Source organism: Scyliorhinus torazame, chromosome 10 (genome assembly GCF_047496885.1).
Source record: "Scyliorhinus torazame isolate Kashiwa2021f chromosome 10, sScyTor2.1, whole genome shotgun sequence".
NCBI classification, from domain to species: Eukaryota; Metazoa; Chordata; class Chondrichthyes; order Carcharhiniformes; family Scyliorhinidae; genus Scyliorhinus; species Scyliorhinus torazame.
This window is the reverse complement of record NC_092716.1, coordinates 226,783,903-226,799,834: the sequence shown is the minus strand read 5'-3', so window position 1 is coordinate 226,799,834 and position 15,932 is coordinate 226,783,903. Positions and strand designations below refer to the sequence as shown.

At 42.1% G+C, this 15,932-nt stretch overlaps 1 protein-coding gene across 3 annotated transcripts in view; it reads right to left on the bottom strand.

Moving 5' to 3' along the window:
• Positions 1-384: 384 nt before the first annotated feature.
• ipo7 (importin 7) overlaps positions 385-15,932 on the bottom strand; it is a 111,793-nt gene continuing 96,245 nt past the window's right edge. Inside the window, exons 20-26 of one of the 3 annotated variants that reach the window (XM_072466516.1) lie at positions 14,498-14,593; positions 13,359-13,579; positions 8,132-8,337; positions 5,382-5,585; positions 2,762-2,878; positions 2,376-2,422; positions 385-800 (exon numbers count right to left, since the gene is read on the bottom strand). In XM_072466516.1, the coding sequence (XP_072322617.1) occupies positions 798-800; positions 2,376-2,422; positions 2,762-2,878; positions 5,382-5,585; positions 8,132-8,337; positions 13,359-13,579; positions 14,498-14,593 (894 nt within the window). In that variant the 3' untranslated portion in view covers positions 385-797. Of the gene's footprint in view, positions 2,423-2,761; positions 2,879-5,381; positions 5,586-8,131; positions 8,338-13,358; positions 13,580-14,497; positions 14,594-15,932 lie in introns of all 3 variants that reach the window. The other 2 variants (XM_072466515.1, XM_072466517.1) reach the window with 2 other exon arrangements.

Genomic DNA, 15,932 nt, shown 5'->3' with positions numbered 1-15,932 from the left:
GACTTTGCACAAAATGCCTTTCAATATTTACCCCTTAAATTGGTTAATTTCTGAGAATACAAGTACCGTAGCTTTTTTTTCTCATAGTGTTCAATAGTGAATAATGCCTCAGAACACTTAATTGTTCAGTAATGGTGATTTATAATGACATTAAACTCAATCATTTAGGAGGGGTGAGGGAAGACTGTGAAATAAGCCACTAAATGCGATAAACCAACCAGTTTACCCAACTGTATGCATTACTGTCAGCATATAAAATGGTGTGCTAAGGTTTTGATAGTTAATAAACTAATCACTCCCGACCAAACACATTCTTCTGCATTTACTTTGCTATACAGAACATCAATTACCTTCTGTTTAAAAGTCAAGCAGAAGTTCACAAAGTGAAATTCTTCAATTTAATGCATATTGCAATAGTTACATTCAAGTTTTGGCATCATCCAGAATTCGGCCTGCTCTTGATTGCATATAAAGTAGAATTAACTTTCAACTTTGGTACAGAGTCCTCAATTCTTTTTTATTAAAGTTCTGTAACAGAATATCACCACAAGGTTACAGGAATTTGCAAAAAATAATGTTCTTCTGCCATACCACCAAGTGGTTTTTATTGGTAGATACTCAAGGTCCCAACTTCATCATCCTTGGTTCTGAATTTTTCCAGATTTTTTTTTACAATAGCTTCTGTGTCAATTTCAGCCAGTTTGGTGTTTCCATCCAATTCCCCAGCTTTCCAGCGTGATTTTCTGCACTCCAAACACCGCTCCTTCATTTTCCCATCTTTGTCGTCATCTGCCACACTACTGCAAAGTACAAAATCACCATTGCTCAACCATGACACCTTTTGATCACAAGCTGTGCTAAAAAAGTGCAGCATAATGCAATATTGATTTTTTTTTTTTTTTTTGAAGCACATTAACTTAAAAAAGGTTAACTTAACTATTAGAGAAGCCACAACTGTTTTGTGACCCAAGTGAATAGATGGTCATTCATTTTTAACACATTTTATATACAAGTTACACTGTGCATTTCATTAGCACAAGTACAACTATGATCTGCAATGATCTGCGTTGTTAACAGCACACATTGCAATTTAAATTGTGTTGAGAATGATGAACTGGTTACTCATGAGAAAACAACTGTCTGGAAAAGGATAACCAGTGTATTTTCCTCCTAACCTTGAAGGCCCTTTTCAAGAGAAAGCTTAACATTACGCAAGTTAAACAAAGACCATTTTTTACAACAAAGTTCAACCCAATTTTTTCTTTTTAATATTTTGTTGCATATACAGATGGCTCATCCATACACTCAACCAATTACAGTACTTTGTTTTTTTCTGCTTGGATATTAGAACTTTATGCTGAAGTCCAATTTTACATGCTATTAGGAATTTGTTCTTACTGAATTAGTCTCACCAGTGTTTACAATTTCACTGTATCCAAATTTATTATTTTTTAAAAAAGACTTGTACATAGAGAGCTTAAAAAAGGGCACTGAGGGCATTGCCATTTTCAGCAGCAATGGAATATCATTGACTCTTTTATAGCCAAAATCCCAATCAAAATCAGAGGTGGTGGCTACAGGCAAGACACCTCAATTTTTAAACTTAATGTCTCAACTTATATTTAGATCACAAATCCCTTGAATTTGTAGAACAGCAAATAAACTTGCTATTCAATACAGAAGGCTAGAAGGTTTTCATAATATCAAAGTGCTATTTATGCATTTACAAATACACATCTGCCACTATGTAGTGTTACGTTCTGCGTCCGATAGTCTACATCCAAATACAATCATTTTTAATCTTGGCATGAACAGGAAAATTTGGAGACGATTTTTGCGAGTTACCCACCTGCTGAGTCTTATTTACATTAAAAATGAACTTGAAATGTGAAAAATCAGACTGATACTAACACTATCATGGATGTAAACACTGGAGGCGCCTGCTAGCCTAAAACTACAGATGTGCTGAAATTATCCCAGAAGCCAATGATTTCCTTGCCTGAAATCAAATCAAGGAATAAGCTGTCAACATGACATTTTCCCTCGCTTTTCAGGTTCCTATGGTTTATTTTTGTTAACACTAGTCTCTCTCTCTCTCAGGCCGATGTTCCTCTGAAACTTTTGTTTTTCTTTTCCAGAGGGCTCTCATGATCAAATTCTCACTTCTCTGGTCATTTTGTCCATTCCATGTAGTAGGAAGTTGAGTGGATTTTGTGGATGATGAGAATTGATTTTTTTTTTTTTTGTTTGGAACCACTACTGGAAGGAACAACACAAGCTTTCACTACAACCAGTCACACAGTACAAATGAATCAAAAGCGAACTCAATTCATTCCCGGGGCAGAACCACCAAAATTAAATGAAGCTGGCACTACTGGAGCATTGAACTTGTATCCACCATGTTTTTCAATCATTTTGGACTCTGCAATAAGAGGAAGAAAAGAATAATCAAATAAGCTTTCCGTTGAAATTAATTGGCCCCCATGTCTTACAATGTAATTGCACTAGAACAGGGAATAAGCATTAGATATTTGATTTTTTTAAAATCCAATGCTCATAAATTAAACATACAAAAAGTACAATAATTACAGCCATTTTTATTGTTCAGTTATAATATGTTTCCAAATTGAATGGGCATCAATATGGAACGGGGATTTTATGAACAAGGACCAAAGGATTCCAACATATTTCGATGATAAAATAATAGGCAATGTTCAAATGAGTGAAGAACCCCCTAAATAAGGTCAGATTACTTATATACCTAGAGCAGCTCTTCTCTGGTCTGCAAGAGTTCCAATGTCCTGCAATTGCTTCCTATGCTCATCAGTAAGATTACATGTTAGGGCTTGGTACCAGGTTGGATCACAGTTTTGAATAGCTGGAAAAGAAAGATCAGACTATTGACACTGTATACCGAGCTACTATACCATTTGAACTGTACCAATACAGTTGCAATGATCATTAGCAGTAATTAAAGATTAAATAAGACAGTTTAAATCTTAGTTGCAGCCAATTTGTTACAAATCAATTCTATTTTCTTTGACGTAAATAGAAGTAAAACAGTATAATTAAATTCTACACGCCATTATATTGTCAGATTAGCACCAGTGTATTATCTATAGTATATATGCGTGTATATATATATATATATATATATATATATATATACACTGGCAATATCAAAGAAATGTGTGCCTCATTCTCTCTGAAGAGATGATAATGACCCCTCTGGGTTACAGAGGCCAAATTCAAAGAGAATTATACAAAGGCTATATACATTTCACAAGCCAGACCTGGCCACCAGCATCTACTAGGACAAAGAGCCCTGCAACCTTCCTTTCTAATTCTTAATGGTCGGAACATTAACAATCTTTGTCAACGCCAGAAGTGGGGAGGGGACAGTCATGTGACATGGCACAATCTTGCTGTACTGCAAATCAGTGCGCCATCTTCCATCTATCAAGCACAGAAAAGAGGCTCTGATAAGGTTTGAATACCTGACCTCCCACTTACACTATTTGTACTGGAATTATACCATCGCCTACAAGACTACGTTTTTTTTAAAATTTAGAGTACCCAATTATTATTTTTTTTTCCAATTAAGGGGCAATTTAGTGTGGCCAATCCACCTAACCTGCACATCTTTGGGTTGTGGGGGTGAAACCCACGCAGACATGGGGAGAATGTGCAAACTCCACACGGACAGTGACCCAGGGCCGGGAATTGAACCCAGGTCCTCAGCGCCGCAGTTCCAGTGCTATCCACTGCGCCACATGCCGCCCTGCCTACAAGACTACTTAACCTGTGTGTGACTATTGCATCGTGGAAGTCATCACTACTGGAAAAAAGTGAATTGTCAGGCTGCCAAACTCTGTGAAGGAATACTCCACTGGATTTTGGTTCTGGAATCGCATAAAACAATAAATCTTTGTTCTGTGGTCTTTGCCCTATAAATCTTTCTTTCTCTATCCCTCTGTTATATGAATGCACAAGGACATACATAGCGACACCCCCTCCGGTATTTTGATTGCGCACAAATAAACTAACCCTATGAGTTTACCCTATCTTGAGTTTGCTCGGGGATTAAGAGAAATTGGATCACACCAAAACGGAGTGGTTGGGAAATATACCATTGCATATAAAGTGGCAAAATAAAATATCAAAACGTCTTTCCATATGGATGAGTGGTGAAAACAGAAATCAGGGCTGTTTAAATTAAACCCCCCTCCAGCCTATAACTGTTAGAATAAGTAGTCAGGTGATAAACATTCAAAATGGAAATCTAAGTACACCCCAAGAGCACTTGTCACTAAAATATACATCATGAAGGTCACAGCACAATATGAAACCATTCTGTACCTAAGCCTCCATGACACTGAATGAACTATGTTGCTGTCACAAGCTGTTAAGACATTTTCTTTTGCCACATTTCCAGTTGACAATGTGTCCACATGTCAGAGTAGCCTCTCTTGCAGAGGGTTCGTAAGTTAATATATCACCGGAGTGCTTTACAGGCACCAGTTGTTTAAACCACGACGTTGTTTCAACCAACTTCGTCTTTGTGGGCTAGTGATTACTGAGGAACCTCAGGTACCAGTTCATTTCAGTGTCCCCATTTATTTGCATATCTCTCAAGTTCTTGCTTTTACTCGAAATATGTGCAGCTAGAACAAAAGTTGCCTGAGCTTCAATAACCAGATAGCTAATACTTGAAGGTCACAGGGTGACTTCCCAAATTGCAGATTTTGTTAAAACAATGTAACATAAAACTCCAAATGGCACAGTGGTTCACACTGCTGTCGCACAGCATCGATCCCGGCCCCAAGTCACTGTCAGTGTGGTTTGCACATTTTCCCGTGTCTGCATGGGTATCACCCCCACAACCTGTGCAGGGAAGGTCAATTGGCCACGTTAAATTGCCCCTTAATTGGGAAAAAAAGAATTGGGTACTCAAAATTTAAAACAATAACTCCAATTAATAAATTAAAATGTGTTGTTGCACCTTTAATATTTTTCAGCCGTGACTTTAATGAATTCCTCTATTTAGGACTGATAATGAATAGTCTCAATAAAAAGCAGACGTAGGAAGTTTGAATTAAGACTAAATTATGTTTATATAGATCAACATTCACCAATTAGGGTACTACAGCTGGCTTTAATTCCCATAGATACGGAACGATAGAGCCAGTCAGTAGTACTGCTCCTGATTATCCACCACCTCGTATTGAAAAGTGAACTTGTGAACATTGACTGATTACCGAACCAGTCTCTCTCTATCATGCCCGTTGGTCCAATAGCGTACCAACATTTACCATCAAAGCTTTCACATGGAAAATGACCAAACGAAATAGAAGAAAATCAAAAGCAAAACCAATTCATACTTTGCAGTACGCTTTTGAATATCTGATATTCATCAATATTGCTATCTTCATTATCAACAATGGTGCAGTATCCTTCAAGAGCAGTCTCCTCTGCATCATCATCTTCCCATTCTTCATCATCGCCATCCTCCCCAGCTTGTTTCGCCAACATTTCTAGATACTCTTGTCCATCTTCATCAATATCATCTTCATCACTGCCCAGTTCTGCCAAAAATAAAAATTGTGGTTTCTCCAACACGAGATCAAAACATTTACACATTTAAAAAATAAATTATATTATAACTGGTTGTTCAGTAATAAGGTTCAATTGTAGATTTGGATCAGTGCAGCTGAAACTCATTACGTATCAATGTAAGTTTGTTTATAAAAACTGAATGAGGTTCACTGATTGTGTATCAGTTAGATTTTCTTTTAACGATTTATTTGCAAAAGTATAATAACTAGTGCATTCGGTGGAGTTCCCTACAAATCCAGGAAGCCAAAACCACCAGGGATTTTTTCCCACGGTGAATCCATTACATAGCATTTATGAATTTGGGGACTGTTCTAAGAACAATTCAAGTTATTTCATTTTCTTTTCCCATTCCCATTTTGAACAATTATTTACTATATGCATTGACAGGACTGAAGCAGGAAATGCTTGCTTACTGATAACTGCAAATACATGTTTGAATATGCTCACACAATCTCACTCTATTTTGCCTTTGTTCACCATGAACTTTTCGTAAAAAACATTTCTACCACTAATAGAGAATGCTAATAACCATTGTTGTTGCAATTAAAACTAATAAATTCAATATATCAAGTGGAAAATCAACCCACAAGATTGTTCCAGAACTTATTGGAACAAGTTTGGGTGGCTCGATAGCATAGTGGTTAGCACTGTTGCTTCACAGCTCCAGGGTCCCAGGTTCGATTCCCGCTTGGGTCACTGTCTGTGAGAAGTCTGTACATTCTCCCCGTGTCCGCGTGGGTTTCCTGCGCCCCGGTTTCCTCCCATAGTCCAAAAATGTGCAGGTTAGGTAGATTTGCCATGCTAAATTGCCCTTCGGATTCAAAAAGGAATAGGTGGGGTTACTGGGTTACGGAGATAGGGTGGAGGCGTGGGCTTAAGTGGGGTGCTCTTTCCAAGGGCCGGTGCAGACTCGATGAGCAGAATGGCTTCCTTCTGTACTGTAAATTTTATGATTCTATGAAGTAAAAAGGATGCTCAACTTCAATTACATGAACATCTTATTTCAATTGGTTTCTTCCTGTTACATCATTTTGTATGTCACACCTTTGCCTTAAGCAACGTGCTACAAAAAAGCACCTCCTCATCCCAGAACAGGATTAGGGTGAGTATACGGGCTAGTCTGGCGAAATTAGATTTTTGAGCAATTTGTATGACTTTTCTTTCCAGTGAGATGCAGTGGGTGGGGTTGGAGAGATGGATGAAAATGGGAAAGAATAAGGAAGAGATAAATGAGGAACTTGTCTGATTGAGACGATGGAAATAGAATGGTTGCCTAAATCAAGAAGGTGGAAAGGGTGGAGTGATTCTACAATTTAAAGATTTTGTAGCTTGCTTTTGTGTGTATACCTACTCTTCAAGTAAAATACTGGTAGGAGTAATAAGGTACATTTTACATACTGAATAATAGTAGGAGTAATAAGGTATATTTTGATATATTTAAGTATGCCAAATTGTATGTCAGCTGGTTAACTGTATTCAATGAGTAGCTGCGAGCCATGTAAGTGTGGAAGATCTCAAGTTCAATCCTTTTTTAAAACCTAGAGTGCCCAATTATTTTCTTCCAATTAAGCGGCAATTTAGCGGGGCCAATTCACTTACCCTGCACATCTTTGGGTTTGGGGGGGCAAGACCCACAGAGACATGGAGAGAATGTGCAAACTCCACACGGACAGTGACCCAGGGCCGGGATTGATCCCGGGTCCTCGGTGCTGTGAGGCAGACGTGCTAACCACTGCGTCAAGTTCAATTCTTAACCCAAGCTGATTTAATGAAGTCACGAACAGACACACTGGAACTGAGCTCAGTGTCCTCAAAGAGAGTGGGTAATGTAGAAAAGAAAAAAAACAATGGTTGACCATCCGTGCTAACAAAATGTTTTTAGGTATGATTAGGCCAAGATCAATTTGGATGTTACACCACTTGGAGAAAAACAGTCCAGTATCATATTTACACTGCATGCATAAACAATAGCCATTTGACCAAAATAACAGGGGAAACTTAGTTCCTTTGAATCTATGTTCATAAAGCAGAGGACAAAGATTGATGGGAGGATTTTAAAAGATATTTGCATAAACACACTAAATAACACCAAGCCAGTGATATTAACCGATAGTTATTTTTCCAGTGAAATGATTCCCATCAACCAAGGAAAATCCTTGAAACTGGCCATCATGTAACTCAAAACATAGTTCCAATGCTATAATGATGGTAAAAAAAAACTAAAGAATATTAACCTGTAAGCCTGCATAAAGTGCTGAATCACCAAGACCATTTGTGTTATTCATAAAATTTCTCAAGCTTAGCTTTCATCGTTTATGACACTATCTTAAAACACAGGCTAAGTCATCTAATTTCTAAAGGTCATATACAGCGTTTCTATAATCCTTCCCTGTTAATGCATGTCGTCAGAAGGAAATTGCCTAACCAAAAGACTAGCTTGCTTTCATTTATTTCTCTAGATAGATATGATAATTCAGGTTGAGACTTCAAGTTGAATCACAAATTATGGTCATACCATTTTCATCCTCATCTTCTCCATCATCATCATTATCACTGTCATTTTCATGCTCTGCACGGCAAGCATAGGCTCTTTTCAGTCCACCAAAGAGAAGAGTGAGAGCTGGTAGAATTTGTCCTGCAACCTGGTTCACAATTTGTGGTCTCTGTTCGAGTTCAATCAATGCACAGAGACCGAGCACACACATTTTCCGATCATGTAAACTGGATAAAAGGGTGGGAAAAAAAGAGTTTGTTGGATGCCACACATCTTAAAAATAGTGACAGTTAACTCACTATTTCGAAATTACACAAGGATGGGGAGCTGAAAATCCAAACAAGCATAGGTATTATACTCAGTGAAAATTAATTTTGTGTCGGTGAAGTCAAACAATGGAATGTAGTTCAAAAGCAGTAGATCCCATTATAGTATTGAAATGTGGGGATAAGACTTGGGCAAGTAAAGCAACTCATCTGAAGTTCAAAACTTCAACTTTCCACCTCCAATCCACATGGTCTTCCATTATTCAGGAAAGTGGTCACACCCCAAAAACATGACTCCATTTCTATGAACTAATTAGAAACAATGGCTTCAATGATGGCTCAAATGACAAGAGCCTGTATCAAGTCATACCAGCTGAGGTTCCCAGGTTTATCCTGGATCACATCTCAGCTCAGTGTTCTAAAATTCAGGCTATGGACTGGGGAGGAAAAAAGGCAAGATTACCATTCTAATCAAGTGATTCTGGTATTTGTGTACCCATGAACAGAATTGTTCTTTGTCACGATGCCTCTTCATAGTTCATAGTTAACTGTGGCATCAATACAACAGGATGCAGGAGGTGGTGAAGATGGTTCAGCTCCTTCCACTATGAAGTTGACAGTATCATTACAGTGTAATAACACTGCCTAGAAACATAATTGGCAAAAATCCACAGCAATATCATCAGGGTGCTACTGCCAAAAGTCCAGAGCGAATTTTAGTAAAACACTGCCATTTCTGCACAAGTATCACTTTGAACTAAATGATTAGTCTGAAAAGTACCATTCCTGTTCCACTGTTCAATTCATCATTAGTCTTAAGACTAATTTTTATTGTTTATTGCAAAATGCAATACAATGGTAATGTCAAAAACACTACAAATTATGGATCCAAAAAAACAAAACAAATTGACATGCTCAAGTGAAAGTCTGGACACTGTTTCTGAAGACTATTCCAACTACATATATAGCTAGTCATATTAACTATGGGCAGAAGCATTTTTGTCAGTGTTTAGAGTGGAGTGGGATTAACGCTGCAATTTCTATTCCCACCCAAATACCATGAAAAACACTCCCTACTTTCACCACTACTGAAACTTCCATGCACTCTATTCTTTGTTGTGGACAGGGCCCTGTTGGCGGGGGTGGTAGACACAGGCTATTCGGCAATTACGATCTCGGACCATGCTCTGCACTGGGTGGACCTGCAGGTCAGGATGGATGGCAAGCATCGCCGGCACTGGAGATTGGATGTGGGGCTGTTGGCGAACGAAGCGGTCTGCGAGAGATTGAGGAAGTGCATGCTGAACTACCTGCAGGTAAATGACACGGGAGAGTTCTCAGCGGCGGTGGTCTGGGAAGCGCTGAAGGCGGTGGTGAGAGGGGAGCTGATCTCGATCCGGGCTCACATGGACAGGATGGATAGGGCAGAAACGGACCGACTGGTAAGAGAGATCCTACGAGTGGAGAGGAGTCATGCGGAGACTCCAGAGGCGGGGCTTTTGAGGGAACGCTGGAGGCTGCAGGCGCAATTTAGTTTATTAAGTCCAGGTAGGTCAGTGGAGCAGCTCAGGAAGGTGAAGGGAGCGGTGTACGAGCACGGGGAAAAGGCCAGTAGGATGCGTGCACAGCAGCTCAGAAAGAGGGAGGCAGCTAGGGAAATAGGGAAAGTGGTTGACGGGGATGGGAACTTAGTTGGGGGCTCGGAGGGGGTGAGCAAGACCATTCGGGACTTTTATCGTAGGTTGTATAGATCGGAACCCCTTGGGGGGCCGGAGGGGATGAGGCACTTTTTGGATGGGCTGACTTTCCTGAAGGTGGACGGGGAGCTGGTAGAAGGGCTGAAGGCCCCAGTTAGGCTGGAGGAGATAATGGAGGGCTTGAAGGCCATGCAGTCTGGGAAGGCCCCGGGGCCAGACGGGTACCCAGTCGAGTTCTATAAAAAGTTCTCGGGATATTGGGGCCAGTGCTGTTGAAAGTCTTTAACAAGGCCAAGGAAAGAGGAGTTCTACCCCAGACAATGTCACAGGCCACGATTTCGCTCATTTTGAAAAGGGACAAGGACCCCTGCAGCTGTGTGGTTCTTATAGGCCGATATCCTTGTTAAATGTGGATGCCAAGCTCCTGACAAAGATTCTGGCCTCTAGGATTGAGGACTGTGTACCAGACGTTATAGAAGACCAGACAGGATTTGTTAAGGGCAGGCAGCTGGGGGCCAATGTTAGAAGGCTGTTCAATGTGATTATGATGCCCCCGGGAGGTAGGGAAGTTGAAGTGGTGGTTGCGATGGATGTGGAAAAAGCGTTCATTCGGGTCGAGTGGGATTACTTATGGGAGGTGCTGGAGTGGTTCGGATTTGGGAGGGGCTTTGTTGACTGGGTTAGGCTGCTGTACCGGGCGCCGGTAGTGTACGGACAAATAGGACGACGTTTGAATATTTCAGATTACGCCGGGGGACAAGACAGGGATGTCCCCTCTCCCCACTGCTGTTTGTGCTGGCGATAGAGCCGCTGGCAATTACACTGAGGGCCTCAAGGGGCTGGTCCAGGGCGGGGCGTGGAACACAGTCTCGTTGTATGTGGATGACTTGCTGCTGTATGTCTCTGACCCAATGGAGGGGATGGGGGAAATTATGGGAATCCTAGGGGAAGTCGGCCGGCTTTCGGGTTACAAGCTCAAACTGGGGAAGAGCGAGCTGTTTGTGGTGCAGGCGAAGGGTCAGGAGAGGCGATTGGGGGAACTACCATTCAGAGTAGTGGAGGACAGTTTTAGATACTCGAGTATTCAGTTGGCGAGGGATTGAGATAGGCTACACAATTTGAACCTGGCCCGGTTGGTGGACCAGATGAAGGTGGATTTTCGGAGATGGGACGTGCTCCCGCTGTCTCTGGCGGGTAGGGTGCAGTCGTTAAAAATGACGGTCCTCCCAAGGTATCTCTTCGTTTTCCAGTGCCTCCCCATTTTCATCCCACGTTCTTTTTTCAAGCGGATTAATAAGATTATTGTGGGCTTTGAGTGGGGGGGCAAGCCCCCGTGGCTGAAGAGGGCAATGCTGGAACGGAACCGGGGAGATGGCAGGCTGGCGCTGCCGAATTTCAGTAATTACTACTGGGCGGCCAACATTGCCATGGTGAGGAGGTGGCTGGTGGGGGGGGGGGGGGGGGGGGGGGGGGGGGGGGGGGGAAGCCGTCTTGGGTGCGCATGGAGGCAGCCTCGTGTAAGGGCACAAGTTCAATGACGGTGCCCCTGCCGTTCCCGCCGGCGCTTTACTCACCAGTCCGGTGGTGGTGGCGACCCGGAGAACCTGGGGGCAATGGAGGAGACATGTGGGAGCAGAGGGGGCATCGGTGTGGTCCCCAATCTGCGATAATCATTGGTTTGCCCCGGGGAGGATGTATGAGGGGTTCCGTATTTGGCGGAGAGCGGGAATAGAGAGGATGGGGGACTTGTTCATAGAAGGAAGCTTCTTGAGTATGAGGGCGCTGGAGGAGAAGTTTGCGTTTGCTGGAGGGAATGATCTCCGGTATTTACAGGTGCGGGGCTTTTTGCGGAGGCAGGTGCCAACCTTCCCACTCCTGCCGCTAAAGGGGATTCAGAATAGGGTGGTTTCTAGAGGATGGATAGGGATGGGGAGGGTCTCAATATATAAAGAGCTTATGGGGCTCAGAGGAGACGCAGACCGGGGAGCTGAAGCTTAAGTGGGGGGGGGGGTGAGATGGAGGAGTGTCTGTGGGCGGACGCGTTAGGAAGGGTCAATGCCACCGCAACATGTGCCAGGCTCAGCCTGATCCAGTTTAAGGTTGTTCACCGGGTTCACATGACTGTGGCCCGGATGAGCAGATTCTTTGGGGTGGAGGAGGGGATTTTGGCAGGGGTTTGCCGACACCCATGTCCACGGTATTAAATACGAGGGTGAGGGCGGCAATGAGTCCGGAAGTGGCGATTTCTGGGGTATCGCAGGACCCGGGAATCCAGGAGGAGAAAGAGGCAGATGTTCTGGCCTTTGCTTCCCTGGTAGCCCGGGTGCGTATATTGCTGGCATGGAGGGACTCAAAGCCCCCGAAATCGGAGACCTGGCTTTTAGTCATGGCAGGCTTCCTCTGCCTGGAGAAAATTAAGTTTGCCATGAGAGGGTCTCTGTTAGGGTTCACCCGGAGGTGGCAACCATTCGTCGACTTCCTCGCAGAGAATTAAACGTCAGCAGAAGGGGAGGGGCGTTAGGTTAGTGTAGCGTAGTGGGGTAATGGCAGGACCTGCAGGAGAGAGTGGCGGAATTTGCACAATGTATATATATATTTTTTCTTTTCTTGTTATTTATATTGTGGATTTTGTTGCTGTTAAACTGCCAAAGAAAATACCTCAATAAAACATTTATTTTAAAAAACTCTGCTATTTGGAGCTCTCTTCTGAATGTTTTCTTCCCCACCATCCTTTCCACCTGTACTCCATCTTGCTACTCTCCTCCCAATCTCAAAAGTTGAACGATTAGACTATCCTCTCAGTTCCCGCTTATTGCATTATCAGAACATCCGGTTGTTTCTCAGTTATTGCTCTACGCAAGTTCTGGTTTTAGATGGGGCAAGGAAAATATACATGAATTGAAAATTGTAAACCTACAAGATTCACATTCCAATTTTCAGATTCCTCAACACTTACCACCCCAAAAACTCTCATTACTGGCTCCCAATCCTTGGTCCTGCATTCTACCCATGCCTAGCCCACTAAACAGTATGCACAAGTCATTGTAGAAAACTCTTTTAGATAAAGTCATTCCTTGACTACTTTGGCAAATGTTGAAAGCTCAGCATGTTTCACCATCCCAGGAAACTAATCTAATGCTCTGACCCACTGTGACCAAGTTGCACAGAGGGCAATTAAATCTCAAATAGTACACCGCGATGCAAGATTTTTGCACCCTTTTCCAGCCTCAGAGAACATATTGAACACCCATTCTTTTTTCTCTTATGTGGTACAGCAAGTCTTACCCTAAAAAGCAGTCTACATCATTCAGCCACTGGTTAACAAACTGTGTGGTGATTGGCTCCGTGTTGTTGGGAAAGTGGAGGTTTTCCAAGGTAGTCAGTAACAGGAGTGGGTTGTAGTACAAAGCAGCAATGGCAACTTGCAGACACATTGTTCTTAGCTCACTGGTCTTGACTTCTCTGGTCAGCCTCTCAAGTGCTGCTTCCACAAACAGAGGTACACACTAGAAAAAAGAAAATACACTTGGCAAATCTCAACGGTCAAGTATTTAAAGAGAAGGAAGAAAATTTAAGAGAATGCCCCACAACTTGTCACTGTTCCAAAACAGCATGTTATTGGGGCAACAAATTATCTACACTGAAAGCTTGCAGATGCTGTGCAAACAGGCCATTTTTAGTGTAAAGTGAATTATCTGATATCTGGGCAATTGCCAAACTATTAAGTTACTCGGTGATGATTTACAGTTGGACATGTAGACAGTAGTAAGTTTTATTTTTGTTAAAATCTTTCCCACACCACCCAACCAGAGATGCAAACAACTTAAACTTGCTTAAGTGGTCACCCTTTAGATGGACACCTTGGAGTGTTAGGAGGTATTCAGACTGTGGAAGGTATAATAGGCAAGTGCAATAATATTTTCACTTAACATCTATTTGTCTCTAGCAATCATCCATGGTAGCAATGGGAGATGAAGCAACCGCACTGACAAAGCCCCAACATAATTCACAAGAGGCAAACCTGGGACAAAGTCTTCTAAACCAGATAATGCTTTTACCCACAAGATCATCAGGGAGCTGAATCCTTTCAATTGGGGAAAAGAAAAGCTAAATTGCTATTCAAGGTGGTGCTGTTCTAATTTAAGGATCGATACAACATTGCCACCATTAGCCATTTGATTATTAAATAAAAACTCGAGCACTTCTGCACCATAATAATCACAAAAGGCTCATTCAATTTATATTGCTCAAAAGTATTAGTTCATTGGCGTTAAAGCAAAAAAGATTACCACAAATTGTACTTCTTAAAAACCTTCTGAGCATTTCATTTTGGGCGAATTAACTAGTTCTAATGTTTGAAGCCAAATTTATTGAACCGCTATGTAAATTCACTCAAACTGTAATGTCCATTGTACTTCACTAACCTGGTCAATACCACGCCCTTTACACTGTAGAATAATCACTTCTAGCAGCTTAGCTGCATGGCATTCTGCATCTTCTCCTGCGTCCCCTGTTAAAACCTGAAAAAGAGAAATAAATTAGACTTTTCACTATATCAAATAGCATAAAGGAAGTAATATATTCACAAATGGGTGCGTTAAAAATAAAAGGGTGCCAGAATGGTTGCTGCCTTGCAGAATCACTGAGGTTTCAGGATAGTCAACATCAGGCTCAACTTTTGTCTTCCACACTATGTCCCAGTCTGCATATTTTTCTTCAGCTAAAGGTGCAACCGGGCAACTCGCTCCAGGAATTTGGAAAAGTTGCTTTTAAACACTCGGTAGGTACAGCTACAGAATGGATGGTTCTCTCCTAAAAGAAATTGCCTCTCTCTGATGGAAAACTAAAACTGGAAACTCAACTTTCAGGGAACAATCTGTCAGACTGCTCTGCAGTACAACCAGTTAGAAACCCAACATATCAGGAGTGAAACTCTTCCAACGATAGTGTGAAATGGGGAAATTCATAGAATATACAGTGCAGGTGGCCATTCAGCCCATCGAGTCTGCACCGGCCATTGGAAAGAGCACCCTGCTGAAGTCCATACCTCCACCATATCCCCGTAACCCAGTAACCCCACCAAACATTTTGGACACTAAGGGGCAATTTAGCAAGGCTACTCCACCTAACCTGCACATCTTTGGACTGTGGGAGGAAACTGGAGTACCTAGAGGAAACCCACACAGACATGGGGAGAATGTGCAAACTCCAGTCACCCGAGGCCAGAATTGGACCTAGGTCCCTGGGGCTGTGAGGCACAGTATGGAACAGTAGACCATATTGGCAGGGAAAGGACCTCGGTAGAGTGCTCTTTGAGGGCCAGTGCAGACTCAATGGCCGAATGGCCTCCTTCTGCACTGCAGGGATTCTATATTAGACGCCACCAGCTATAATAATAATCTTTATCAGTGTCGCAAGTAGGCTTACATTAACACTGTAATGAAGTTACTGTGAAAATCCCCTCATCACCACACTACGGCGCCTGCTCGAGTATATGGAATTCAGAATTCACCAAACAAGCACGTCTTTCGGGATTTGTGGCAGGAAACTGGAGCACCTGGAGGAACCCCACTCAGACACGGGGAGAACGTGCAGACTCCGCACAGACAGTGAGCCAAGCCGGGAATTGAACCCGGGTCCCTGGCGCCGTGAGGCAAGTGCTAACCATTGTGCTACTGATATCAATTTCCTCAGATTGTGATGGAATAGAAAACCAGGTTAGATGTAAATGAACTTCTATTTCAATATTTTTCACTTTGAACTACTGCTCAAGATCAATTTCAACTCCATTCTTGTTCTCAATCCTGGTTTCATTAAGTCTGAAAGATGTATCTGCAGCATTACACAAATGAGACTTAA